Consider the following 24,484-nt stretch of genomic DNA (forward strand, 5'->3'; position numbering starts at 1 on the left):
GAAAGACCCATATGTTTGCCATTATGTGCAGCCCAGGTGAATTTAATTTGTATTTATGTTAATTCTATGATATGCTCAGGAAAATGGGGTTGTAATCACAAGGTCACTTTTTGTATTGGTTATTTGCATCACATTTGTGAGTAATGACTGTAAGTCCCTGACATCTATATTAAAATCAGCAACTTATGACACTAGTCCTTCATGCAATCAGGACAGCAATGCTGTCTATCAGTGTTATGTTTATTACTTGCGTCACAAACAATACATTCCTTGTGTCATAGACTAACATTTCAGAATATGTGTGTTTGGAAGTCTCCTTTTACCTTCCATCGAATTTCATCATTCTGCCAAGTCAACAGATTAATTAGAAAATTTGACATATGAACATCTGGCTCTATAAGCTGCAGTTTACTTCTGAAATTAAAAAGCATTTTTTAATCTTGGCACTTTTTTACATTTCATATCAACAGTACTACAAACTTTCATTAATCATCAGTTGGACCTTTATTCAGTCCTTAATGATCATACAGTGGTTTCTCATAGACTTGCTTTGTATGACAGTAACTTTACTTCAAAATTGAACTTTTTCCAACTTTGCAGAGGCATGAGTGGTCTTTCATTTATTTCAACACTGACATTTTTAAAACAAAGACTTTTTTTCAGTCCTTCAGAAATCATACCAAACTTGACAAAAAAGAGTCATAGGGTGACTTATTTTTATCCTTCTAGCTGAATAGTTCCAAAAATTAATCAACAGATTGTTAAAGTACTTTACAGAACAAGTATTTTTTTCAAGGTGACATAGCATAGAACTTTCTTCCCCCTTCTTCCCAAACATTGGCTTATTTAAGTTTTGTTTGTCTAGTCTATTTGTTTGTCTAAATAGTTCATGAGGTTAAATTTGAAGGGTGATAATTTACTGTTCTAAAAGTAAAAAAAATAGCTTTTTGTCAGTCATTTGGATGCAGTTCTAAGATACAAAAGCAACAATCAAGGCTGTATGTAGCTTCAAACTTGTCAATGCCCTGATTCTCAGTTGAATAAAATGTTTAGTCCTACTACAGACAATTTTACAGGAACCAGCCTTAGGAACTAGGTCTTTCACTGACTTGTGCCTTTTTTAATGACTTAAAAAACTTGAGTGATGTATTACCCTCAAACTGCTAATGGAATGCTATATTTTAGACACTTTTCTTTTTGGAAACTTTTTCTTGTCTCATGCATGTTTGAGAAAGAGTTGGCTTTAGGGAGAGGAGTCTATGTTTTCTTTATTCCTTCAAGACTGAATTAGTACTGTTTACTGTCTTTTGTGAAAGTCATGTTCTGTCATTCCATATGACTGGACATTGAGCTATGGTAATGCAGAAGTTTAACTCAACTGCCATCTCTTGTTTTATTTAATTTAATTTAATTGCTTGCTGTATTTCCAACCTAATCTTTCTTTCACTGTATTGTTTCTTGGTTTCATTATTTGAATACTCGGTCGGGAAAGTGCATATTTTGATATTGTAATAACCTTTAAAATTGGTCTATTTTCCCATGCCAGTCTGTATGTCACTAGATGGTCAATCTAGTAAACAGCAGATTGATAGCAATCCCTGAATCATCCAGGGATTAATGACTCAAGTGTACTGGATGCAAACAGAAGAGCAGCCCTGATACCCACCTACAGCTTGAGTTTCACACATACAATTAGATGAATAATTACACTTACATAAAAGTTCCATAGCTTCTGTCACAGAGGCATCTCATTAAGTCTTTTACTGTAATACAGATATACCAATATTATATATGTTGCTGCATAAATGTAAACTGCAATTAAAATTCTAGGAAATCCACAGCTCTGAAAATACTTACTTTCATGCTACTTGAATATTTATATTTTAAATACTTGACAAAAGAACAATTTACAGGCAATTACCCATCTTGTTACCTATCTTGTTATCCAAAGATAACTGAATATATCCATTTGCATGTAACATTTATTTGATATCTTCAACAAAATTAAAATCTTGAGTTCTTAGTTCAGACAGCAATAGATTTTTTTAAGAGGTAGAAGAGGGTTTATTTTTGGCTGCTTGACAATATATGTCACAGTGTCCTTGCTCTAAGATGATTAAACAGAATTTGGATAAAACATTTCCAGAAAAAAAAAAACAAACAAAACAAACCACAAAAAGTGAGGGAATAAAAGGCCAGTACCCAAAATTGTCACGAGATAGATACATTTATAATGACTGCCATTAAGACCCATTAATCTCATCATTGGAGTAGGAAACATAAGGGATATTCATAGGTGTAGTCAACTTGCTTGTTTGCTGTTTGACCAAAAGGTTAATGGTTAGTTTATTGTCTGAACCTCAGTGTAAACATCGTACTAACTGGGTTGATGAAACAAGAGGGGTATGTTAATTTAATCATCAAATCCTTCACAATCTCTCAAGTTAAGCAATGTATTGAATATTCAGTTAGTTTTAGCTTTGCTTCTTTAGTGTGAATCTGGTTCTTTCTAAACAGATTTAGATTTATTAAATCAGAGACCTGAGTTTTAATCTTCTATCCATGAATGAGTGTACATCTACATTGTGGGGTGGAACTTTTTATAAAAGATCTTCATTATGAATCTGGTTACAAGAGCTGTTTTATGGGATCAAGTCAATCATGAGGAACAAAGTAAAGGATGATAGATTTTTACCGATATGTTTCATGCCAGGAAGCACAATTAGCTGTAAGTAGTTAATACTTCACATTTGTATTTAATGCACCTGCTGCCTAAATTAACCAGAATATAACCAAATGATATAAGTCACTGCTGGAGTGCTGTTCTGTTGGTTAGGACCTGGTCTTTTGTAGCTTTTGTATTATGCTATGGAAGTATTAAGCCCCACTAGCATGTATGTGTACATGGATAATGCATGATTAGTCTTATCAGAATATGTGATACTTTTTTTAATCAAAGCTTTCCATATAGCAGTTTTATTTCAACAAGCAAATAATGCCAATGAGAAGGATTCCACACAGCTGCAGTTACAATCAAAACAAGCGCTTAAGATTTTGAAGTGCATACATATGAGCAATGAAATCTATATACTAAGATGTAATTCTTTTTAGCCTAAAGCTTTGGTAGAATTAGAATGGATTTCAGCACTGCTTATAGAGGGGCTATCAACTGCAAATTCTTTTTTTGATCAATTGAATTTCTGTAAATCTCCTGGCTTGTGAGGAAATGCAGTAATTATACGCTTCATGAAAAATTTTGTGAAAAACTTACTGTATGTTTTTCCAACAAAAATAACTGTTTTTCTATTTGGAATATTTTTGGACATGTTTAGTGTTTGCTTCCATTAGCAGGGTTTGCATACCTGTTACTTGATAATAATCATTCTTCAAAATTAAAATGCATATGTTTTGAGAATGAATCAATTTCACTGAAAGAATACCTGATAGGTTGTCACTGATTTCTGCTCCAAATAAATAAGTAACATATAAAGCTTTAATTCCGTTACCATTCTCTCCATACAAATTCAAACATAATAAAATAGAATTGGGCAGTTAGAGTGATGACTGCCTGTTTGACTCTTTAGTACCATCTACCCTTTATATGCATATTTTGTAGTGTCTGTATCCTTCCTTAAAGTTTTTACACATTTATTAACTGATCTGATTTTGAGCTTTGACTGGACCTTTGCAGTGTGGGCACTTTTTGCCTCTCTTCATAAACATATCATGTCTAAATTACTTTGTTTGTATATTACATACCTTATTTAATAATACTGGTCCAGAATAAGCTTCTGAGCCATTTTTTAGCAAGGTGACAATCATCGCACACATGCATTGTATGAAATAGAAAACAGTGCTGTGAATGGAAGTAGTTGTTAAATACTTTGGCTATTATCATTGTAAAAGTGAGGATAATGTATCTGTGAACTTTGTACAAGATCAGACATTTTTGTTTTATCATTTGTGTCTTCTACTAATCCTCATTTATTTGGCATCTGACTTAAACGAGAAAAGACAGTTCTATTTTAATTTCTGTTTTAAGAGCTATAATTTTAGAAGATTTTTGGTAATTAAAGCTAGTTTAGTAATGAACAAGACAGGTATTTTAAAACTATTTGCTAAGATTATAGTTAGCTGGCAGTGTGCATTTCAGATGTTGAAGTAAGTGTAGAGTATTTTAGGATATGTCAGTATGTCTTCAGAAGAAATAGAGGATGCACACCATGCTATTAAAAAAACCCAAACCAATACTTTGCAACATAAAGTGGAACTCATATGTTAGACATATTCGAGGGAGAATAAAATACTAATTGACTTCACTTGGACCAGTGTTAGCCTAAAGCAGATTTTTGAAAATTACCTCCTAAATAGCACAGAAAAGGAGATGGAGGCACAGTGTTGTAATGAATTGAAAGAAGATTTTTATTTTCAAAAGAATTAGTTCCTTATTTCTTCTGTAAACTGTGATTTACCCACAATCACAAACCAAAGAAGATACAAACATGAGAACTTCACTGACTAAACTTTTACTAAGAAAGGTGTATTATTTCAGTAAGCCCTTTTTTTTTTTTTTACATTAGATAACAGAATATCTAGGGTGGTCATTGTTGACTACACATAGCAGTGAGATACTTTAAATCTCTGGTTCACAACCACTGATACGAAAGTTCTTCATGGACATTTCTAAGAGTTTATGAAAGACAACTGCAGAAGGGAAGCCTATTGTCTGTTACTTTTGCTATGCGGGTTTCTGTGCAGTTTGGGAGGTGTGACATCCTTTGAACAATAACAAAAAGATGAGGCAGCTGCATTTCCTTTATGGTAGATATGGTGTTTTTCTTTGAATTTAGGAAAATATTGTAGGCGATGCAGTTTAGATATGTTTGGAACAGTAGCTGGCACAGAAGTAGGTTGGACTGCCAATGCATTATGATAATGGTGAACAGCTTTATAATTTGATGAGAAGATAAATTGATGTAGAAAAGGAGCGGTTATATGAGCAGAATAAGCATTCATTTCATGCCAGTCTCCATTAGAAATTCTGTCAGCTTGCAAATCTACTTTCTGGGAACAATACCATAGAAATCATGAACTGTAAAGATCAGATTTTAGGAACTGGGAATTTAGTTGGAACTCAGATGATATCAACATGTGCTTAAGTTAGAATCATCTTAAGTGTAACTTATATCTGTCAAGGTAGATGTGTTAATGAATAACTGATATAACAGGTAAACTTAACTAGGTAGATGCTCAGCTGCATCTAAAATGCCATTAATTTTCAAAGCCTGAGCTGGTCAGCTTTTAGCTCTACGTCAGGGCTAAGCTCAAACTTAGGTCTAGGCACTGTATGACAACAAAGAAGCAAAGAGCAAAAAGAACACTAACAGTGCAAAGAATAAAAGTTTAGAGACTGCCACTGTTCTGTCTGGTTGAAGCTTTCTTCTATTACTGGTGACAATGTAGTAAGTTTATTTTTCAGAAATACTATTTAAAGAAAATGAGATGTCTAATAAGAAGTGGATTAGAGTAAAAATATTATGTTTACATGATCAAATATTTTGGTTTGATTTACTTTTTGCTGCTGGGGACAGGGTGGAGAGTTGAGTGAGTGTGGTACTTAGCTGCTAGCTGGGGTCAATCTCAGGTCTCTACTCTTCCTGTAATTTTAATAATTTATTTTCAGATTCACTGAAGTGATTGAGTATTTCTTATTTCTTTTTATCCTGAATTTAGAAAACTACTTGCTTTTGAAAAAATAGATGTCTGTTTTATAGTTTTGTGTTTTGGCCTGCATAACCTAAGCTCTCTTATTCCATATCGTGAACCTGAAAGTCACAGGGTATAATCCTTTTCCTGGTGCCCAAAGCAGTGTTCTGCCTAACCTGTTAAGTGGTCCATATAGACACTAACTCTTTCTAGCCTGAGTATCATGCGCTTGCATCATGGTAGTTCTTTTCATGACCAGTTATGTGACTGTGTGGTTTCTGGATTTGCACTGATTTGTATCCCACCACTTCAACATTGCAAACAGTCTTGTCTGTTCATGCTTGTAATAACATACTATTAACTGATGAATAAAAAGTCCTACTGAAAGCAGTCAATGAATGTATGTTTGAAGAAAGTTTTCCACACAAGAGCTTTATCAAAGCTTTATGAAAAACTACTGCTCTTCATCCCTGATAATTAATCTTTCAATAATATTTTTTATTTGTTTGTTTTAATTCAGGCTCTCTGGAACGAATATACCTCCTCCAGTTATCAGTAACAAAAACTGGCTCAGACTACATTTTATAACAGACAGCAATCACCGATACCGTGGATTTAGTGCTCACTACCAAGGTACATTTAAGGAAATACATTTTTTTGGGGGGGTTCTTTTTGTTAAAAAATCCTGTGCCTGAAGTTATAGAGGAAGTGGGAAGGGCCATTTTAAAAATCCTCATAAAGGTGTGGTTTGTATTTGCATAATGATAAATTCAGTTGTGCAACCTATTACATAAAATTTTACAGTATGTTAGAGTAGGGGTAGTGTATTATCTAGTTTATCTAAATACAGTTATAAAAAAATTGCAGCAGATATCTACTTCACTTTATCCTATGCAAGTACTGAGGTGTTAAAATGATCCTAATATTCTGAAACATATTGTGTAAAAGATACAGAAATAATATTTTTATTATTAAAATATGTATGTGCATCTATGGTTGTGTATGTCATGCTTCTAAAACAGTGAGTAAGTTTCTATTTACTGATGTGGCATTTAATCACTGTTATCTCTTACTACCTGTTTCTGAAAGTGTTGTGCTATTAAGGGTTTAATTAACCTATAAGATTCTTATCCACTGTTTTTATGAACAAGCATTATTTTGAGTAAGAGTGAAAGCATCTGAAGCATTAACTTGGGAATATCACCATTTGGAACAAGGTCATTCTAATGATGAAGTGCTAATGAAAACTGAGCTTCATTAGTTCATGGTAATACTGTCTGCTTTTTCACAAGCATAACTGTAAATAATATTTTTCAATATCTGCAGTGTGTCAATGGATCTTCAGGGAACAGTAACCCTTTTTGTGCTTTTGTGCTTTTCCATGTTTCTGATTAAAAAAATATAATCATGGCATTCTGAATGAAATTCAGTTCATGAATTTCTTTTACAGTTCTCTATAGGAAATTCAGCAAAGGAAGAGATGAGGTACATAAACTTGTGAATAATCTGATAAAATTAATCAACTAATGTAAAAATCTCAACTAACAAAACACTAGGACTACTTTTTATGTAATTGGTCTTTTGTAATAGTACATTTTTCACAACTCTGTGATTGCCTCAGATAACATATTCTATACAAGAACACAACAAATTTGATTACTATGTTAACAAATATTGTATGTCTCTGAACTTCCCAAGTTCACAGAAGTTCTGGAATGTGTATTCTTAGTGAATTTAGGCAAAAGGAGCCTTCCTACTGTAGGTGCAGGGCTGCTATAACTGAAAAGCACTGACTCATTTTCTGCATGGTACCCTTCACACTGAACGTGATAAACACACTTCTTTACTGGGAAATTGTTAGCTTGCGGGACTGTTAAGAGATATAAAGTAGAAACTTTCTCTATTAGAGCCTACCTCAAAATTGAGAAACCACGTGATAACTATTTTGCTGGTTTATGTGAAGTAACTTGGATTGTTGAGATGCTAATTTTGAGCTACTGGGAAAAGAAGAACAAACTATCTCAGATGACACACATACTTGGATTCCTGCCGAAAGTGTGAGGTAACAGTTACTGAAAGAGAACAGACTTTTTTTTTTGTTTCAAAATAAGTTTTCTGCAAGTCATAAAAAAATATGAGCTGGTAGGTGTGGAAAATTTGAATATGCTGTGTATCTTCTATTTGTCTTTACCGTCTAAGTTTGTAGTGATTACATTGTTTTTTTTTTAATATTATTTTGGTTTGCTCGTTTAATTTCTAATGGCATATTGCTGAATGCATGTTTAAATTGTACTGAATACTAAGTTGTGAAATTCTGCAGAAGTCCACCATTCTTAAAAATGAAGAAAATGCCTTTTGCAACTCTTTGGAAAAAAAAAAAAAAATAGGGAGTAAATAATTTCAGCACGTAAAAGCATCAAAGTCCATACTCCAGCAGGTATGAGCATTGAAAATTAACCTTGATAGTCTAAAATGGAAAAATATGTTGTCAGGTAATAGGGAGGAGTGGCTTCTGGATTGATTGCAAGGTAAAAGGGACAGTGTGAGGAAATTAAATAAACATATTAAAAATATTTCATGCATTTAGACAAAAAAATAAAAAATATGCAGCATATATTTCCATTTGTAAAGAAGCGATTGTGTTTTTTTCCAGTTAAAGACAAATACAAGACTTTTAGTAAAGACCATTTTCAAAGAGTAATTTCACTGTTGCCCTGACATGAGTTGTCACAATAAAAATAAAGTTTTCCAAAGAATCAGGTAGAATATATACATCTACCTGGTTTTTCTTGCATCACTTTTGAGAGGGTGTCTGTTAATCCTTTCAGTAGTCTGTATTATCACTGTAATAACTGTTGAAAAACTCACTCTTTTCTCCGCTCCATTAACATAGATATGACTGTAAATTCTTCCTGACTTCCCTCCTTCAAACTTCATCTTTCCTATGTAGTACCACTATAACCAGATTTACTAATTTCTTACCACTTCATCTGTTTTAACTTTTTTTATTCTGTTGTTGCATCTTTCAAAGGATGACTCCAAATTCTGAACTTCAGACAACTGCATAATTTTTCCCCCGTCTCTGCTTGGCACTTTCTTGGTACTTGCTTTTTTCATCTCATCACTCCATTGGCTTGTTGGCTTTGTTTGAACTGCACATTTTGTGAAAGTATATTTGGGTGGTGGTGTGACCCAGTGTCAGTGAAGCATTCCCACAGCCACTCACTCCAACCCCACAATGTAACAGGGCAGAAAATAAATAGGAAGAACAAGAGTAAGAAAACTCATTACTCCTCAACTGTTGTCTTCAGTAAACCAGACTTAATATAAAGGAATGAATGGTTTGAGCATTGGGAAATAGTCAAACAATTAGGGAAAACAGCTTTCCTCTCCACTTTTGCAGGTTTAACTTAATTCCAGACATTTCTTCTTTTCTTCTTCTATCTACTCCACCACAAATTACTCTTTGTCTTTTCAGTGATGTAAGATGCCAAGGTGTAGGAGTTTCTTTCTGCTACTTTTCATTTCTCATTCTTCTCTTCTATTGTTTCTTACTTACTAATTTGTTCTGCTGTGATGTGCATCGACCATGGGCCACAGCCTCTTAGAGGAAGAGCCTGCTCCAGTGTGAGTTATCCATGAGCTCCAGTACCTTTGGGAGTGTTGTTGTCTCTGGAATGGAGCCCTCCTGCTCTGGTCTTGTTCCTTTCTCTCAGTGTTTACTGTCTTACCTTTAATACATTTCCACAGAGATGCCAGAGATTCTGCGGCTGGGCTCAGTTGTATTTTGTGGTGCGTCCACTGTGGAGCCAGCTGGCACCAGCTGTGATCAGTATGGGGCAGCCCCTGACCTCCCATCACAGAGGTCACATGTGTGGTCCCCCACGCCCCTCCTGTCAACCCCCTGCCATTCATGCCAATTACAGTCTGAAAAATATCATTTGTTGTTTTATTCGAACAAAAAAAAATTAAATGAGTTTTATGGCCACTTTTTGGGCAAGATATGAAATAACCAAATCTTACTGTCTTAAATTTATAGAAATGTTTTCTATAAGATTCTTCTCCACAAGGCAACTTCACATGGCTTAGCTTCAGTGTAATATCTAAAGCTATTGTGGCCTAGACACATTAAAAGAAGACTAAAAAGGATGCAATTAGAAGTCTTAAAATCTAGCTACATATGAAAAAAATAACAAACAGAAGACCAAGGGTATTACACAATCTTTTATAAATGTCCTTCTAATTTCATTAGTTTTCAAATTTTGCCTAATTGTTTGTTTCAGGCCTTGCAAACACCTGTGACTGTTTAAATTCTCTTATACAGAACAAAGGAAATTTACTGAGGTGCATGAAACTGTGGGAAATTCTCAGCTTCATTTAAATACATTGTCATGCAGGTTATGTTTATTAATTTCTTTTAATGGGCATTCTAATTCACAAAAGATTTTGAATTATACAATTTTTAAACGATGTTTGGTAAATGACAATTAAAGTGTTTTATGTCAATTAGCAGATAATCGAACTGTTTCCCTGCCCAGGTTGCCGGTTATAACCAGGGCATGCTTTTTCTTGCTTGTCTGATCACCAGTGTTTCAGCCCTTCTTTCTAGTCACTGAGGTTCATTGTCATGATGTTTTCTGTCCTTGTTGCTTTGTTAAAACTCTAAAAGAGTTAGAAACTGTTGGCTGAAGTAAAACCAAAGCTTCATTTGATTTTCCTGAAGCTGCTGCTTCAGTGTTTCTTGGCACTGTAAATCCTCTTGCTGTTTCTAAAATTAGTTGTCCTTTTTTACTCCACCCATTTGCAGTTCCTGTAAAGGTTCCTTTTCCTTACTGCTTTCTGTTGGCCAGTCTTTGCATTCCATCACTTATGTATTAATCCATAATATTATCTAAGTAGACAGATGGGATTAAATTACCTTCGTGGCTTCCAGTTTTACAGGCTGGCATACATAAACTTCAGTATTCTTTATGTCAAGCATACCTAGACTATGCAAAGGGTTTTGGAAAAGAATTCTTCATTTTCTGATCAGTAAAATTTAAGAATTTATAACTTTCCTATTTTTTGAGATCCAGAATCCTTCCTCTCTCCGTCTCTCTTTTCCTCCTCTTTTTAAGCTCTGGAAGGTTTCAGTAGTAGCCGTATACTTGCTATTTATTTCACTTGTGAAATCCATTTCTTAATTAGGTTTGCTTTCTTCCCCCTTTCCTCTACCTCTGGTTAAGCCATGTACAAACTAATGCTCATACTGTGAATGAAATAGTATCAAGTATGTTGACTGAGTGCACAGTGGCATCTGCCTTCCATAAGAATCTTTGCTTACAGAAAAATACAGATGAAGAGATGAAATATATCAATGAGTTTTTCAGAACAGCATAAATTTCAGCTGTCATGCTCATACTGAAATACATGCAAATTGTTACAATGCTTAATACTTCACAGTCAACTGTGTAGAGCTGAAGGTGGATAAATGCCAGCCCTCTCAGTGTGTGATGCAATATAGTAAAAACAGATGTTGAAAAGTTTTCTATTTCTCTGCTTGATTTTCCTTTGTTCTTTTTCTTTAGTCATTTTGCATATGAATAGAAATGTATCTTAATTCAGAAAGATTTATGGAGTTAGACTTCTCTTAGATTATTTGTTGATTTTGCTTTCAGAGAGCAATTGGCAATCAGGTAAAGAACAAAAGTACTAAGCTGCCTCAGAACATCATGTTTTAAGTAGCCAGAAAGGGAAAATAGGCTCAAAATAGTACACAGTGCTACTGCCGGAAGACTAAGAAGTCATATGAAGTCCTATGTGAGATTCAGCTCCAGGACACCAAAATGTAGATTTCTCTGTATGGTAGCCTGTAGGTTTAAACACCTATTGGTATCTAAATGACAATTAAAGCTGGGGAGCTTTAGGTCACAGTTCCGCTGCACGAGTCTACATGCACATATGAAATCACCTAGTGTATCCAAGATAATTTTATGGCAGTGGCAGAAGTGCAGAGGCTCATCTGACAGACAGACGAAGGTGTTGCAAAATGGTGTGTTATGAAGTAACAGAACTGCATGAACCTAAGCTGGGTATGGGCAACTGACCTAGCTAATCCTTTCAGTGCAGGTTGCAGAGCCATTCAATTGACCAGGTGGTAGGAGTTTGGTAGAGGTGTTCTAGAGTAAATGAGACATCTGCATGGTGTTGGAAAATTTACAGGACACCACATGTTGTGGTTCAACCCAGCAAGCAGATTACTTCCACACACCTGTTCAGTCACACCCACTTCAGTGGAACAGGGGAGAGAATCGGAAAAGAGGTAAAAAAAACTCATGGGTTGAGATGAAGACAGTTTAATGGAACAGAAAAGAAAGGGAAAATAATGATAAAATAATATACAAACCAGCTGATTCACAATAAAGTGCTAACCATCTGCTGACCAACCCATCCCTGAGCAGTGGGCTGCCAACCCCCAGACAACTCCTCCCAGTTTTATTGTTCATCATGGAGTTCTATGGTGTGGAATATCCCTTTGGCAAGATTGAGTGAACTGTCCCATCTCTGTCCCTGTTGTGGGTTAAACCCAGTCAGGTAACTCGTTCACTCATTCCCCCCCTTTCTTTCCCTCCCCCTACTCCCAGAGGGACAGAGAGGAGAATCGAAAAAAATGCAACCCCCACGGGTTGAGATAAGAACAGTTTAGTAACTAAGGTATAACACAAATCACTACTGCTACCACCAATAATAACAATGGTAAAGGAAATAACAAGGGAAGAGAATACGACATCTCAGCACCAGCCGACCGATAACTCTCCCCCCCATCCCAACCAAGCTCTGACCGATACCTCCTCCAACCCTGCAGTCTACCAGTCCTTCCGGCTAACCTCAATTACACCCTGGCCATGACGTGCTGTGGTATGGAATACCTCTTTGGCTACCTTGGGTCAGCTGTCCTGTCTCTGCTTCCTCCTGGCTTCCCCTCCTCCCTGGCAGAGCATGAGGCTCACCAAGTCCTTGGCCAGACCAAAACATCCTTGTTATCAGCTCTGTTCCCGAGCTGAAAGTCAAAACACTGCACTGCACCAGCTACCAAGAAGGAGAAAAATGACTGCTACTGCTGAACCCAGGACAGTCCCCTTACAGCTTCTTATGCCCCAGCCTCCTCATTGTCTGGGCAGCACGAGAAGCTGATAAGTCCTTGACTTAGTGTAAGCACTGCTCAGGAACAACTAAGTTATCGGTATGTTATCAACATTATTCTCATCCTAAATCCAAACCACAGCTCTGTCCCGGCTACTGGGAAAAAAATAACTCAGTTCCAGCTGAAACCAGGTCTGGAACCAGCACACTGTGCCATTCTGGCACAGAAACTGGAAGACAGGGAAGAACTAGTATGACAACAAAGAGCATATAGGCAGCTGTTATGTCCTCTCCGAGACGTGTGCTTTAAGATTAATTAAAATACTGCATTCCTTATTACATTGACTAGATTTGCATTTATTATGATAGTTTATATACCTAGTGCAGACTCATAGATGTGGGTTTGTTAATTTCAGGTTGAATCTCACATAATATAAGTTACTGAAATTGGTTTTTACTAACAACACATTCATGGGCATGAGATTCCCTGGGAGAAGTTAAGGTGCTTCATGATGAGTCACGTCTGAGAAACCTGCTACTTAAAAAAAGTCTGTACCTGCTTCTGCTTAGGTCAATATAAATAAGCTCCTAGTTGCATTAGTAGTTTATTTGACAACCACTTAGTTCTAAGAATTATAAATCTGTGACTTTTCAGACCCTGAACTCCTATTGTCAAAACAGACCACACTACCTGGTTTTGGAATGGATGTAGGAAAAAGGAAAGCTCTTCATAGAGTGAAATTACCAGAATTTCTTAGCAGATTCCCCCCCCACCTCTCACCCCCAACATAACAAAGACTTAAATTGCATACGTTGTCACACTAGTAAATGCATTTAGTGGACTTTCATACTCATGGGTCTTTTAGCTCCAATTCATCTTATACAGCTAGACTTTCTGAACAGATGATTTTTCACCTTTGCACTCTTGAGATGTCTTTTATTCACGACTATACACCCACACAATGACAGTGCACAGAAGGACATTAATTTTGCTGTAGTCAAGTCAGAAAGTAGAAAAAAATATTTTTTGACCCTCACCCATTTTAAAATATTTATTTTTAGATTTCTCCCAATTACAGGTTGCAATGACAGCACTGTCAGTGGTTAGTTCAGTTAGTTCTGATGCTGTATACAGATCCAGAAAGATTTGCTTCTAAAATTTTAATTCACTTTTTTCTACTTCAAATAAGATCGTAATTCATTAAAAAAAGACAATAGAACTGATGTTAAATATGAAGGCATGTTAGTTTGTGTTAATGTTTAAATTATATCTGAAATAAATGTTAAGTGATGCAGTAAAGATTCCTTCCCATTTTTTAATGATTCAACACATATATCTTCTTAATTTCATACTTGGCCTGAGGAAAAACCTCTAACATTTTATGTGCATACAAAAATTTTAATATATTTGTTTCATTTACTATTCTACACACATCTGTTCATTGTTTACAAAAGAGAAAATGTCGGTGTTTTATATTTACAATGTTACTGACTGCAAGCAATTCCATCTCATAGAAGAAAAAAAAAAAACAGAATTACTCCTTGTTTCAACTTATGTAATACTTACAAAGGAAGTATTTTCCTTACTTAGGTCAGTTTTATTGGAAGTTCAGGAATTAATAAATTGAACCAAAAACCAAAATTTTGAACAAAACCCCCAGGAAAATTTGATGTTTAAAATATAAAATCCATAGTTAATATGAATAGTCCCGGTTTATGGAAAGGAAGATATTTAAAAAATCACTATGCTTTAAAAATTAAATATTTTAATTCTATATAACTATATTTAATTTCTGTAAGATGTTATGTGTGCACATATATCTATAAATATGTATAAAAAGTTAATCCTCTAAGGAAACCAACTAAAATTTGAGGCACATTAACTATTAAAATAAATATCTTCTGATAGTGGAACTCTTGTAATAGAATCATAGAATCATAGAATAGTTAGGGTTGGAAAGGACCTTAAGATCATTAAGTTCCAACCCCCTTGCTGTGGGCAGGAACACCTAACACTAAACCATGTCACCCAAGGCTCTGTCCAACCTGGCCTAGAACATCGCCAGGGATGGAGCATTCACAGCTTCCCTGGCCAGCCCATTCTAGTGCCTCACCACCCTAACAGGAAAGAATTTCTTCCTTATATCCAACCTAAACTTCCCCTGTTTAAATTTTAATCCTTTAGCCCTTGTCTCTCACTACAGCCTCTAATGAAGAGTCCCTCCCCAACATCCTTATAGGTCCCCTTCAGATACTGGAAGGCTGCTAGAAGGTCTCCACACAGCCTTCTGTTCTCCAGGCTGAACAGCCCCAACTTTCTCAGACTATCTTCATATGGGAGGTGCTCCAGTCCCCTGATAATTCTCATAGGCCTCCTCTGGACTTGTTCTATCCTTGTTCACTTGTAATGATAGTACATGAATGGTAAAGTTTATATGAACTTCAAAATATTCATTTTGATAAGGTCAGAACCTTTAACCTGTATATCTGTGGTGTGCTTTATGGCCATCAAACAGTGTAATATATTGCACTGATGATCTGTTTATGTCTAGGTGCTAAAATAACTGAGGTAAAAACCTGATATAAAATGCTTGTTTACATTCAGAATATTTAGTGGTATTGAAATAAACTGTTGGAACACTTTGTTTCCCCTTTGAAAAATGTTGACATTCAAATACTCCCATAATATGCTTTGTTTTTTTTCATTAAGTGACTCCTTTTCTTCTGCAGTGAAAATTATTTCACCATAATCAAAAGTGATTAGCTGTTCTACTTAGGTTTTGAATAGTTTTGACTATTACGAAGTTTACTGAACACTGAAGGAGACAAACCTGAAGTGCTCTACCTTTGAAAAATAGATTTTAAATGTTAAAATGAATACTGTCAGTCACATAAGATGTGTTAGAATGATTTCTGCTGGATGCTTTATTCCTGTTTTCTCCTCCCCCCTCCCCCGCCCCCCCCCGAATTTTTAATTTTTTTTTTTTTTTTTTTTTCTTTTTAATACTGTTAGGGGACACCCACACTATAAAAGAGATCCTTTTGGTAAGAAACCAACAACCTTATGTAGAGAACTAGATGATGAAGTAACTGAATGTGGGATTTTGGATTTTTTTTTGTCTTTCCTTGCATTTGAGTTTCCCATGTTCTTTATAATCAGATTGCATAAATTATTATGCAGAATTATCTCTGTCTCTATTTCTTCTCTTTGCTATAAAGCCACAGTTGGTTGGTTGGTTGTTCTTTAGTTGCCTGAAAACACTTGCAGTTCTGGTAGAAATCTTATCCTCATATCCTCGAGGATAAAGGTAGAGTGCTTACTTAGTTTAAATTTAATTGTATGAACGTGATAGCTATGTGAAATATAGTTGTTGTGTTCTTTTAAATGTTTCTCCCTCCTTTTTTGTGAAGACTCATCACACCATATGCATGAAGACTGAGTACAATGCTGAATAGTCTCCTGCCTAAAGATAGGAATGTTGCTCTTTTTCCAGTAGAAAAAATAGGTCCAAAATTCTGCTCTGAAATACTGATACGTCATTAGTGTTCAAGAAGATACTACAGGTTTTACTCATTCCCAGCATAGGTAAGGTTGAGAACATCTGACTTTACTCTTCAGGACTAAGTCTATCTAATTCCAGAAGTACATTTTGCAGAGTATCCCCCAAACTTCATTGTAAAGAAGGTGTCCAATCTGTTCAATAAAACGTTAATGTTTTAATGAATTCTACTCCAAGTAATGAATTAAAGAATTTTCTGAACTGCCTTTTTCTTTTCCACCTATGCTTTCCTCAGTCAAATGATCTTTTTATACCTTAAAATATGGGCTGCTTTATTTGTGTACTGTATCAGTAGCAGTAACAGAAAGCTGAAAGAAATTTAACTTTTTTTTCCCCATTCACAGGCACATGGAAACTTATACCTCCACTTAATGAAGTGTTTTCCTTCAAATGCAGCTGAGGCAGTAAACCTGGCATAGTCATGAACATTATTATATAGAATATGTTTATCTCTGAAATCACTAATGAGTACCAAAGATACTCGGTTAAATAATTTCTTCAGGTTTTCATTATTTCAAATTTCACTACCATTCATATTTGAAATAAGACTTTATAAGAGCCCTAAAGCCCTCTGAGAACCATGTTGGTCATACCTTCTCTGTTTCTATGTCTGAAAGTTGCCAGAAAGACAGTGGAATAGCAATGTGAACACTAAAGTGTTTGTAGCATTTCCTAAGAGTGATTTTGGGGTTTGGTCTTTTTTTGTTTCTTTGTTTGTTTTGTTTGTTGTTGTTTTTTTTTGTTGTTGTTTTTTTTTAGCTGAAACTCACCAGAAAAGTTTGGGTCAACAAGGTGGGTTTTGCAGTGGGTAGAGTAGACTGAGTATCCATTAAAATGGTGTCATGCAGAGTTGGCTATAATTCCATTCAGTTATAATTTTGGAGAAGTTAAAAGTGAATGACATATAAAATTTAAGTTACCCTATGTTATGGTTTAAACCCAGTCAGGTAACTCGTTTGCTCACTTCCCCCCCTTTCTTGCCCTCCCCCTCCTCCCAGAGGGACGGAGAGGAGAATCAAAAAGAATGCAACTCCCATGGGTTGAGACAAGAACAGTTTAGTAACAAAGGTATAACACAAACCACTACTGCTACCACCAATGATAATAATGATAAAGGAAATAACAAGGGAAGAGAATATAACACCTCAGCACCAGCCGACCGATAACTTGCCCCCCTCAGCCCGACCAAGCACCGACCCATACCTCCTCCAACCCTGCAGTTTCACAGCCCTTCCAGCTAACTCCCAGTTACTCCCTGGGCATGATGTCCTGTGGTATGGAATACCACTTTGGTCAGTTTGGGTTAGCTGTCCTGTCTCTGCTTCCTCCTGGCTTCCCCTCCTCCCTGGCAGAACATGAGGCTCACAAAGGCCTTGGCCAAACCAAAACATCCTTGTTATCAGCTCTGTTCCCAAGCTGACAGTCAAAACACTGCACTGCACCAGCTACCAAGGAGAAAAATGACTGCTAGTGCTGAACCCAGGACACCCTAAGAAGTAGCTTAGGAATCATAAGATCATAGGATAATTCTGATTGGAAGGGTACCTCCTATTCAGAAGAAGCTGGGTGTTGAGGTAAAGCCAGGTTCCTCAGGGGTTTGTCCAATCCTATCTTGAAAAGACCAAGGTTGGAGACTGCGTAAAGTCTCCAGGCAATCTGTTTACAGCTTGACTGTCCCCACAGGGTAAAAGTTTTTCCTTATATCTGTTCAGGACTTCTCTAATTTCTTATTATTCCTCTTGTACTTCCACCTTAAATGTATTGGAAAGCTCCTTTTAGGCCCCCTTGAAACCATCTTTGTACTGAACATGTTCAGCTTCCTCAGCTTCTTCTCACAGGGCAAGTGCTCCAGTCCCAGCCACCTGGGGGATCATCTGCCAAGCTCACTCCAGTTTTTCAGTTTCTTCCCCAGGCCCCTTCCTTTTGGTGAGCCTCAAACAGGACATGGAAATAGCAAGTGCTGAATAGAGTTGGGGATAATCCCTTCCATCTCTGTATCAGCCATGCTTCTATTAATGCAATTCAGGATGGTGCTCACCAGGGCACACTGCTGGCTCGCATTCATTTCTGTCCACCAGGACCTACATGGCCTTTTCAGCAGAGCGGCTCTAGTTCTAGTCAGACTCCAACCTTGCCTGTTGCCAAGGTTTGAATTTGCCTTTGTTTAGTTTCATAAGATTCGTGTTGGCCCATTCCTTCAGACTGTTTTTCCAGAAAAAGGCACTCCTTTTCATTCAGTTTCTCCAGAACTAGTTAGTATGTCTGTTTTCCATGTCAAAACTGAGGCGGATACTAATGGAGGTACTTGCTGATGTAATTCAAAAAGTTCCTGCTAGAGTAGGCTAACAGATCTTTTGAACCCAATCCAGGGCACCTGAAAACTAGCTAACACTAACATTTCTACTTTTCACAAAGCTAGCAGAATTGCTTAGGTACTTCTGGGTTAGCTTATAGTACTGTGTTGGCGCGATATGATATGTACAAATAGGTGTGAAAAGAATCCTTGAGTTGAAGGACATATTAAATCAAATAAAGCTGAGACAGATATAAAAGGGAACAGGCATATTGACTTTCTGAATTAGAGCAAACTTCTGCTTTTTCTGATCTCCTTCATCTGTAACTCCTTTTCTCTCTCATGTAACAGTAAACTTGGGATTAAAAATAATACCTTTTATTCCTCATATATGTTCCTGGTGTATAGGTGTAACAAATAGGCAAGCTGTCTGTAAGTTTATAACTGGAAATACAAGAAGAAAGGATTTCTTTTCATTTGTGTGCAGCCTGGTGCTGGGTATTTTGACTTCTCATGAGAGAGATATGTGTGCGCTTGCAGCCCAGAAAGCCAGCCGTATCCTGGGCTGCATCAAAAGGAGCCTGTCAAGCAGGTCGAAGGAGGTGATCGTGTCCTTCTACTCTGCTCTTGTGAGACCTCACCTGGAGTATTGTGTGCAGTTCTGATGTCCTCAACATAAAAAGGACATGGAACGGTTGGAACAAGTCCAGAGGAGGGTCACGAAGATGATCAGTGGACTGGAGCACCTCCTGTATGAAGATAGGCTGAGCAACTTGGGGCTGTTCAGCCTGGAGAAGAGAAGGCTGCGTGGAGACCTCCTAGCAGCCTTCCAGTATCTGAAGGGGGCCTATAAGGCTGTTGGGGAGGGACTCTTCATTAGAGATTGTAGTGATAGACAAGGGCTAATGGGTTCAAGCTTAAACGGGAAATTTAGATTGGATACACGGAAGATGTTCTTTACTGTGAGAGTGGTGAGGCACCGGAATGGTTTGCCCAGGGAAGTTGTGAATGCTCCATCCCTGGCGATGTTCAAGGCCATTTTGGACAGAGCCTTGGGTGTCATGGTTTAGTGTGAGGTGTCCCTGCCCATGGCAAGGGGGTTGGAACTAGATGATCTTAAGGTCCTTTCCAACCCTAACTATTCTATGATTCTGTGATTCTATATATAAACCGCATGCTTATATCATATTTTCTCCTGGAAATTTTTAAACCTATACATGTTAAACAAATTAATGATAAAAAAAAATTATCATCATAGTCTTGAAGGAAATTTTCTTTTTAAGAAATTGACCTTCTGCTGTTTTTCTGAAGCCATTTGAGCACACTGTTTTGACACTTAGAGCAAACTGGTCAGTAGTACTCAAGCTAAGAATTATTCAGCTTCGCAATCTCTGTAATGGAAATTTTTTAGTATTAACTAACTTGGAAGAAATTCTTCCTGTTAACTCTTGTGGAGGCTATCACAATGTTGGTTTTGAGGATTTAATTGACATTTAAGTCAATATATCTGAGATTATTTATACAGAGGCAAAATATTTCTTTTTGTACTTGTCTTTGTCCTCATCTTGTGTTAGAATTAATGTTGGTTTTATTTATTATTTCCTGGGGGAATGAATTTACTCAATATGTGCTGAAAATTCTCAATCACTGTAACTTTTTCTTACGTGTGAAATAAGATGCTTTGCAGCTCTCTAGAATCTTTCAGAAGCTCTTGCCTCTGCAGATTCTCATAATGCCATTTTATTTAGGTACAGGAAGTATCTATAAATGACGGTAAAAACTGGTGACAGTTTTGACAGAAGTCAAACTCTAAGTAGGAATAACCAGACCCTAATGAGAGACACACAACATGATATGCCATAAACATCAGAACTTCATTTTAAAGAAAGAGGATGTCAATATTTTTCAAGACTCATGCAGAAGGTTTCTGATGTATTTCATGGTTAAATTTCCAAGAAGAGAAAGATTTGCAATGGAAGTTTTGAAAACAACCCAATAAAAATTCCTGCCAGTCAGAAATGCTCACATAATTCCAGGATAAGCATACTTAGTACAGATTGGTTTCTGTTAATTTAAGTTTACATAAATCATTCTCAAATTATAGCACTATATGAGTTGATTTGTATAGGAGAAGATAGGAAACTTGTTTTAGAGGTGCCTTTCATATTTTTGCCTGGTATTAATACCAGTAATATTTAAGTGATAGTTATTTCATTTGTTACCTACTAAAGGACCTTAAAATCTAGGAAATTATGTATATACTGCAATGAATGTTACATTCCTGTGTAGAAAAACATAGTATCTTCCATATGTAAAAACACAAAGAAACTCTTCTTTTATTTAGGACTTTTATTTTTTTCTCAGGGATATTAAGAATGAAACATTGTTCATTTAAAAGGAATAAAAATAAATTAATGGAAATAAATAAAAATACAGACAAAAAAAAAATCAACTTACTGACAGTCATAGCATCCCCAATAAAACCCTATACCTCAAAACCCCATTAGTTGTTGCATAACCCATTGATGTGAAGTTGGGAATTGCTGCCCTTAATGCAAGAGAAGGTTTTAGAATATTCATATTCTAGTATTCATTATGGTGCTAAGAGCATCTCAATCTCATTTAGTGCCTCCTGCTTTATTTTATTTCTTACTGTGTCAGCGGTGGGCCTTAGAATACTGTAAATTTAGTCTGCTGACTTTAGTTTCAGGTACTTAGAATGTATTTTTCCCATCTCAGTAATCTCAGTAGGATTCAGAGAAGAAAGTACATGGAACAATCTCATGTTCTCTACAGTATCTTCTTGCTGAGTGTCTGATCCTGCAGTAATATTAGTATGCTGGAAATAAGGGAACATTCCATTTTTGTTTTGAAGTATCTTCATTTGAAAAGCATCATGACTTTCATAGAATGAGTTAAAAAGAATTTACTCTTTATAGGCAGTATTCTTACATAAACTTTCTCTTAAAGAAAAAGAATAATTCAGAAACAGCCTAAATTCAATGCAGCTTCAGCCTTTAAGTTGTACTTTTGTAGAGTAGTGAAAGTAAAAGAAAAATTCTTCACAATATCTTTAGGTTTTGGTTTTTTTTACTTACACTCTTTGAAGTATTGGTTACGTGGAAAGGATCCCACAGTATGTGCCAACACATTAAGATCCATATCTGAGGTAGAGAGCTTGCACTAGTTTTGCATTTCAGACCCCGGATTCTGTGGACTGCTGTGTGTGCTTTTTTCCAAGTAACTTCCCCTAATATTAATCCTGCTTTCTGGGTTATGTTCTTTTTGTTGTCTGAAACCTGGATGCTAGTTCTGCTTACCAGGACCTCCTTTGTTGTCTTCATAGTCTTAGGATATGAATGTGCCTTCTAATGTAGCTCTTTAATAGAGGTAAAGAAATTGTTGAAAGCAGGCTTCTACAAGGCAGGAAGCCAGAAAGTCATGCTTTCTGGCATGACTAGATAATTGGCAAATGCTGCGAAAAATACTGAGTTTCAGTTTTTGAATAGAAGAACAGCTTTTGTGGTTGAGTCCAGGAATTGAAATGTCCTTGATTTGGATAAAGCAGAAATTTCTGGAAAATTGTGCAGACTTGAAAGGGTATTTCACCATCTCAACAGACTTAAAAAATATTAATAACTTTCTACAAATTTAATTTTTAGTTTTCAGAATATTCTTCAGAGTGGAAGTGACACATGATCTTAGAGAGGTTTTTCCAGTGTCAGCTCTGAGATTTTCTGGAAAATAGAACTTGTATCCAAGAAGATGATTGTCACAGTAGACAATTTGATTTGAAAGTATGGTATTTTTATAAGAAAAGGAAAAAGTGGGAAGAATATTCCGAACATGTGTTATTCCAAATTTCTTATTCATATATGCACTTCCAAATAAATGTGATTCTAATTTAAAGAATATAATTTTTAAGACACTTCAACATATCAGTATTTTAAAAAATAAACAGGGATATTGGTGAATATGTGTATAAATATCTGATGAGAAGAAGTGATAAAGACTGAGCAAGAGGGAGTAATGAAGATGAAGCCAGACTGTTCTCAGTGGCGCCCAATGAATGAATAAATGGTAATGGGCACATATTGAAATATGGGAAATTCCATTTAAACGGAGGTAACCTTTTTTGCTGTAAGTGTGATAGAAGAAAGGAACATGCTTCCCAGGAAATTTGTGGCAGGTTGTATCACTGTAGGGTTAGAAACTGAACATGGACCAAGCACCATTTTGAGCAACCTGCTATGTTGACCCAGCTTTTAGCAGGTGGGGGTGGACTAGACAATATGCAGAGGTGTCTTTCAACCTCAACCATTCTGCTTAAGTCTGAAGTGCTCAGATGTGCTGAGCAAAGAGTCATCTCAAAAGTTGATCTTATTTAGTTCTGTCAGCTAAGGAATGTAAGAAGTATCCATCTGCCATTTCTGAAAATTGGATTGCCATACTTTTAGACATGCCAATATATCTTTCTCCTATAGAAGATGCTGCTTTGTGAGCATTTCTTTGTACAACATAATATGCTGCTGGGGAAAGACATTTACAGTAACCGAGGAAGCTATTTTGGATGTAACATTTTGGCTATTAAAAGAGAGCTCTTTCATTACTATCATTGTACTGTGGTCCAAAATTGCATGAAATGCTCATTAGGGCAATACATATGTAACACTTCGAAGCATACTTTTGATATTTATTTTAATGTCTGAGCATTTAGCTTAAGACACCTTGAAATTGTTGGCTAACGAATCACTGGGGGCATCTCCTGGGGTGGCTTGAGGCAAAGCTTTTGTTTTGCACTGGATGTCTACTTCAAAGCTTAAAAGTTCAGTTACTGTCCTCTTGATGCTGACAGCACATGATGTTCTGCATGAGTATCTTTGTAAAGTTTAAGAGGATTTTGAATCAGGTTCTATAGTGAAGGAACCTTCTTCCTTCATGAAGAAATGTTTTCATCTCACTTAGGACTTGACCTTTCTTTAAGGGTATTATTTTTTAGCCTGTCCTGACCTTTTAGATAAACTGCCAAAATAAAAGATGGTCCAATGTCATTTATAAATCATTCAACTTTGCCTTACTTTATAATAAACATTTATTTACTCTGTTTAGAGATAAACTTCATTTATTTATTCTGAGAATAACAATTGAGAGTCAGAATAAGGGAAAAATAGCTGTTGTTAAATTTAATGCTTTGTATAGTATTTTTCAAGTGATTAAGAGACAGTACTTGTCTCAGGGTGCAGCAAGAGCCAATGGCTCCCTGAGGGCTGGTGAGCTGGGGACCGCAGGGGATCTGCATGAGGGCCACCAGTGCCAGCCACTGCAGCCAGTGCTGGTCCCACTGCCCTCAGCCAGGGTTCAAGGCAGGCCAGGGGACAGCTGGAGGTAGACCCAGCCCCAGGCATCGGGCAGGGAAGATGGCTCCAAGCTAGGGGTCCTGGACCCATAGGCATGGGTGAGGGGAGGCTTAGGGAAGGCTGAGCAATGCTGTTAAGGCCTATTATTTCTCTCAGAGTCCCAACAGCCATTAAGAGTACTTACTTCAGGGGTTTAAGATACATAGAAACATAATTTACATTTGGTATACAAAACTTCAGGTCTAAAGTTAGGTGTATTGTAATGCATGTATACAATGCAATGTTTGGCACAAAATTTTGTTATGGCTGAAGGGAACGCAATTTATACGGAGTTAACAATTTATTGTTATTCCAGTTGAAGTTTTAACAGTCTGGTAGTATGGTACGACCTGGTAATATAGAAAAGCCTCAATAATAATAATATACTTTTAAAAGTTAAGAACTGC

The 24,484-nt window shown here is 36.4% G+C and overlaps 1 protein-coding gene across 1 annotated transcript in view; it reads left to right on the plus strand.

Moving 5' to 3' along the window:
- CSMD3 (CUB and Sushi multiple domains 3) overlaps nucleotides 1-24,484 on the plus strand; it is a 599,019-nt gene that overhangs the window by 209,404 nt on the left and 365,131 nt on the right. Inside the window, exon 6 of the mRNA XM_057415252.1 lies at nucleotides 6,227-6,339. Coding sequence (XP_057271235.1) covers nucleotides 6,227-6,339 — 113 coding nt within the window. The remainder of the gene's footprint in view (nucleotides 1-6,226; nucleotides 6,340-24,484) is intronic.

This window comes from Pezoporus wallicus, unplaced genomic scaffold (genome assembly GCF_028554395.1).
Source record: "Pezoporus wallicus isolate ANWC-B61680 ecotype Strahan unplaced genomic scaffold, APGP_CSIRO_Pwel_v1 contig_3812, whole genome shotgun sequence".
NCBI lineage: Eukaryota > Metazoa > Chordata > Aves > Psittaciformes > Psittacidae > Pezoporus > Pezoporus wallicus.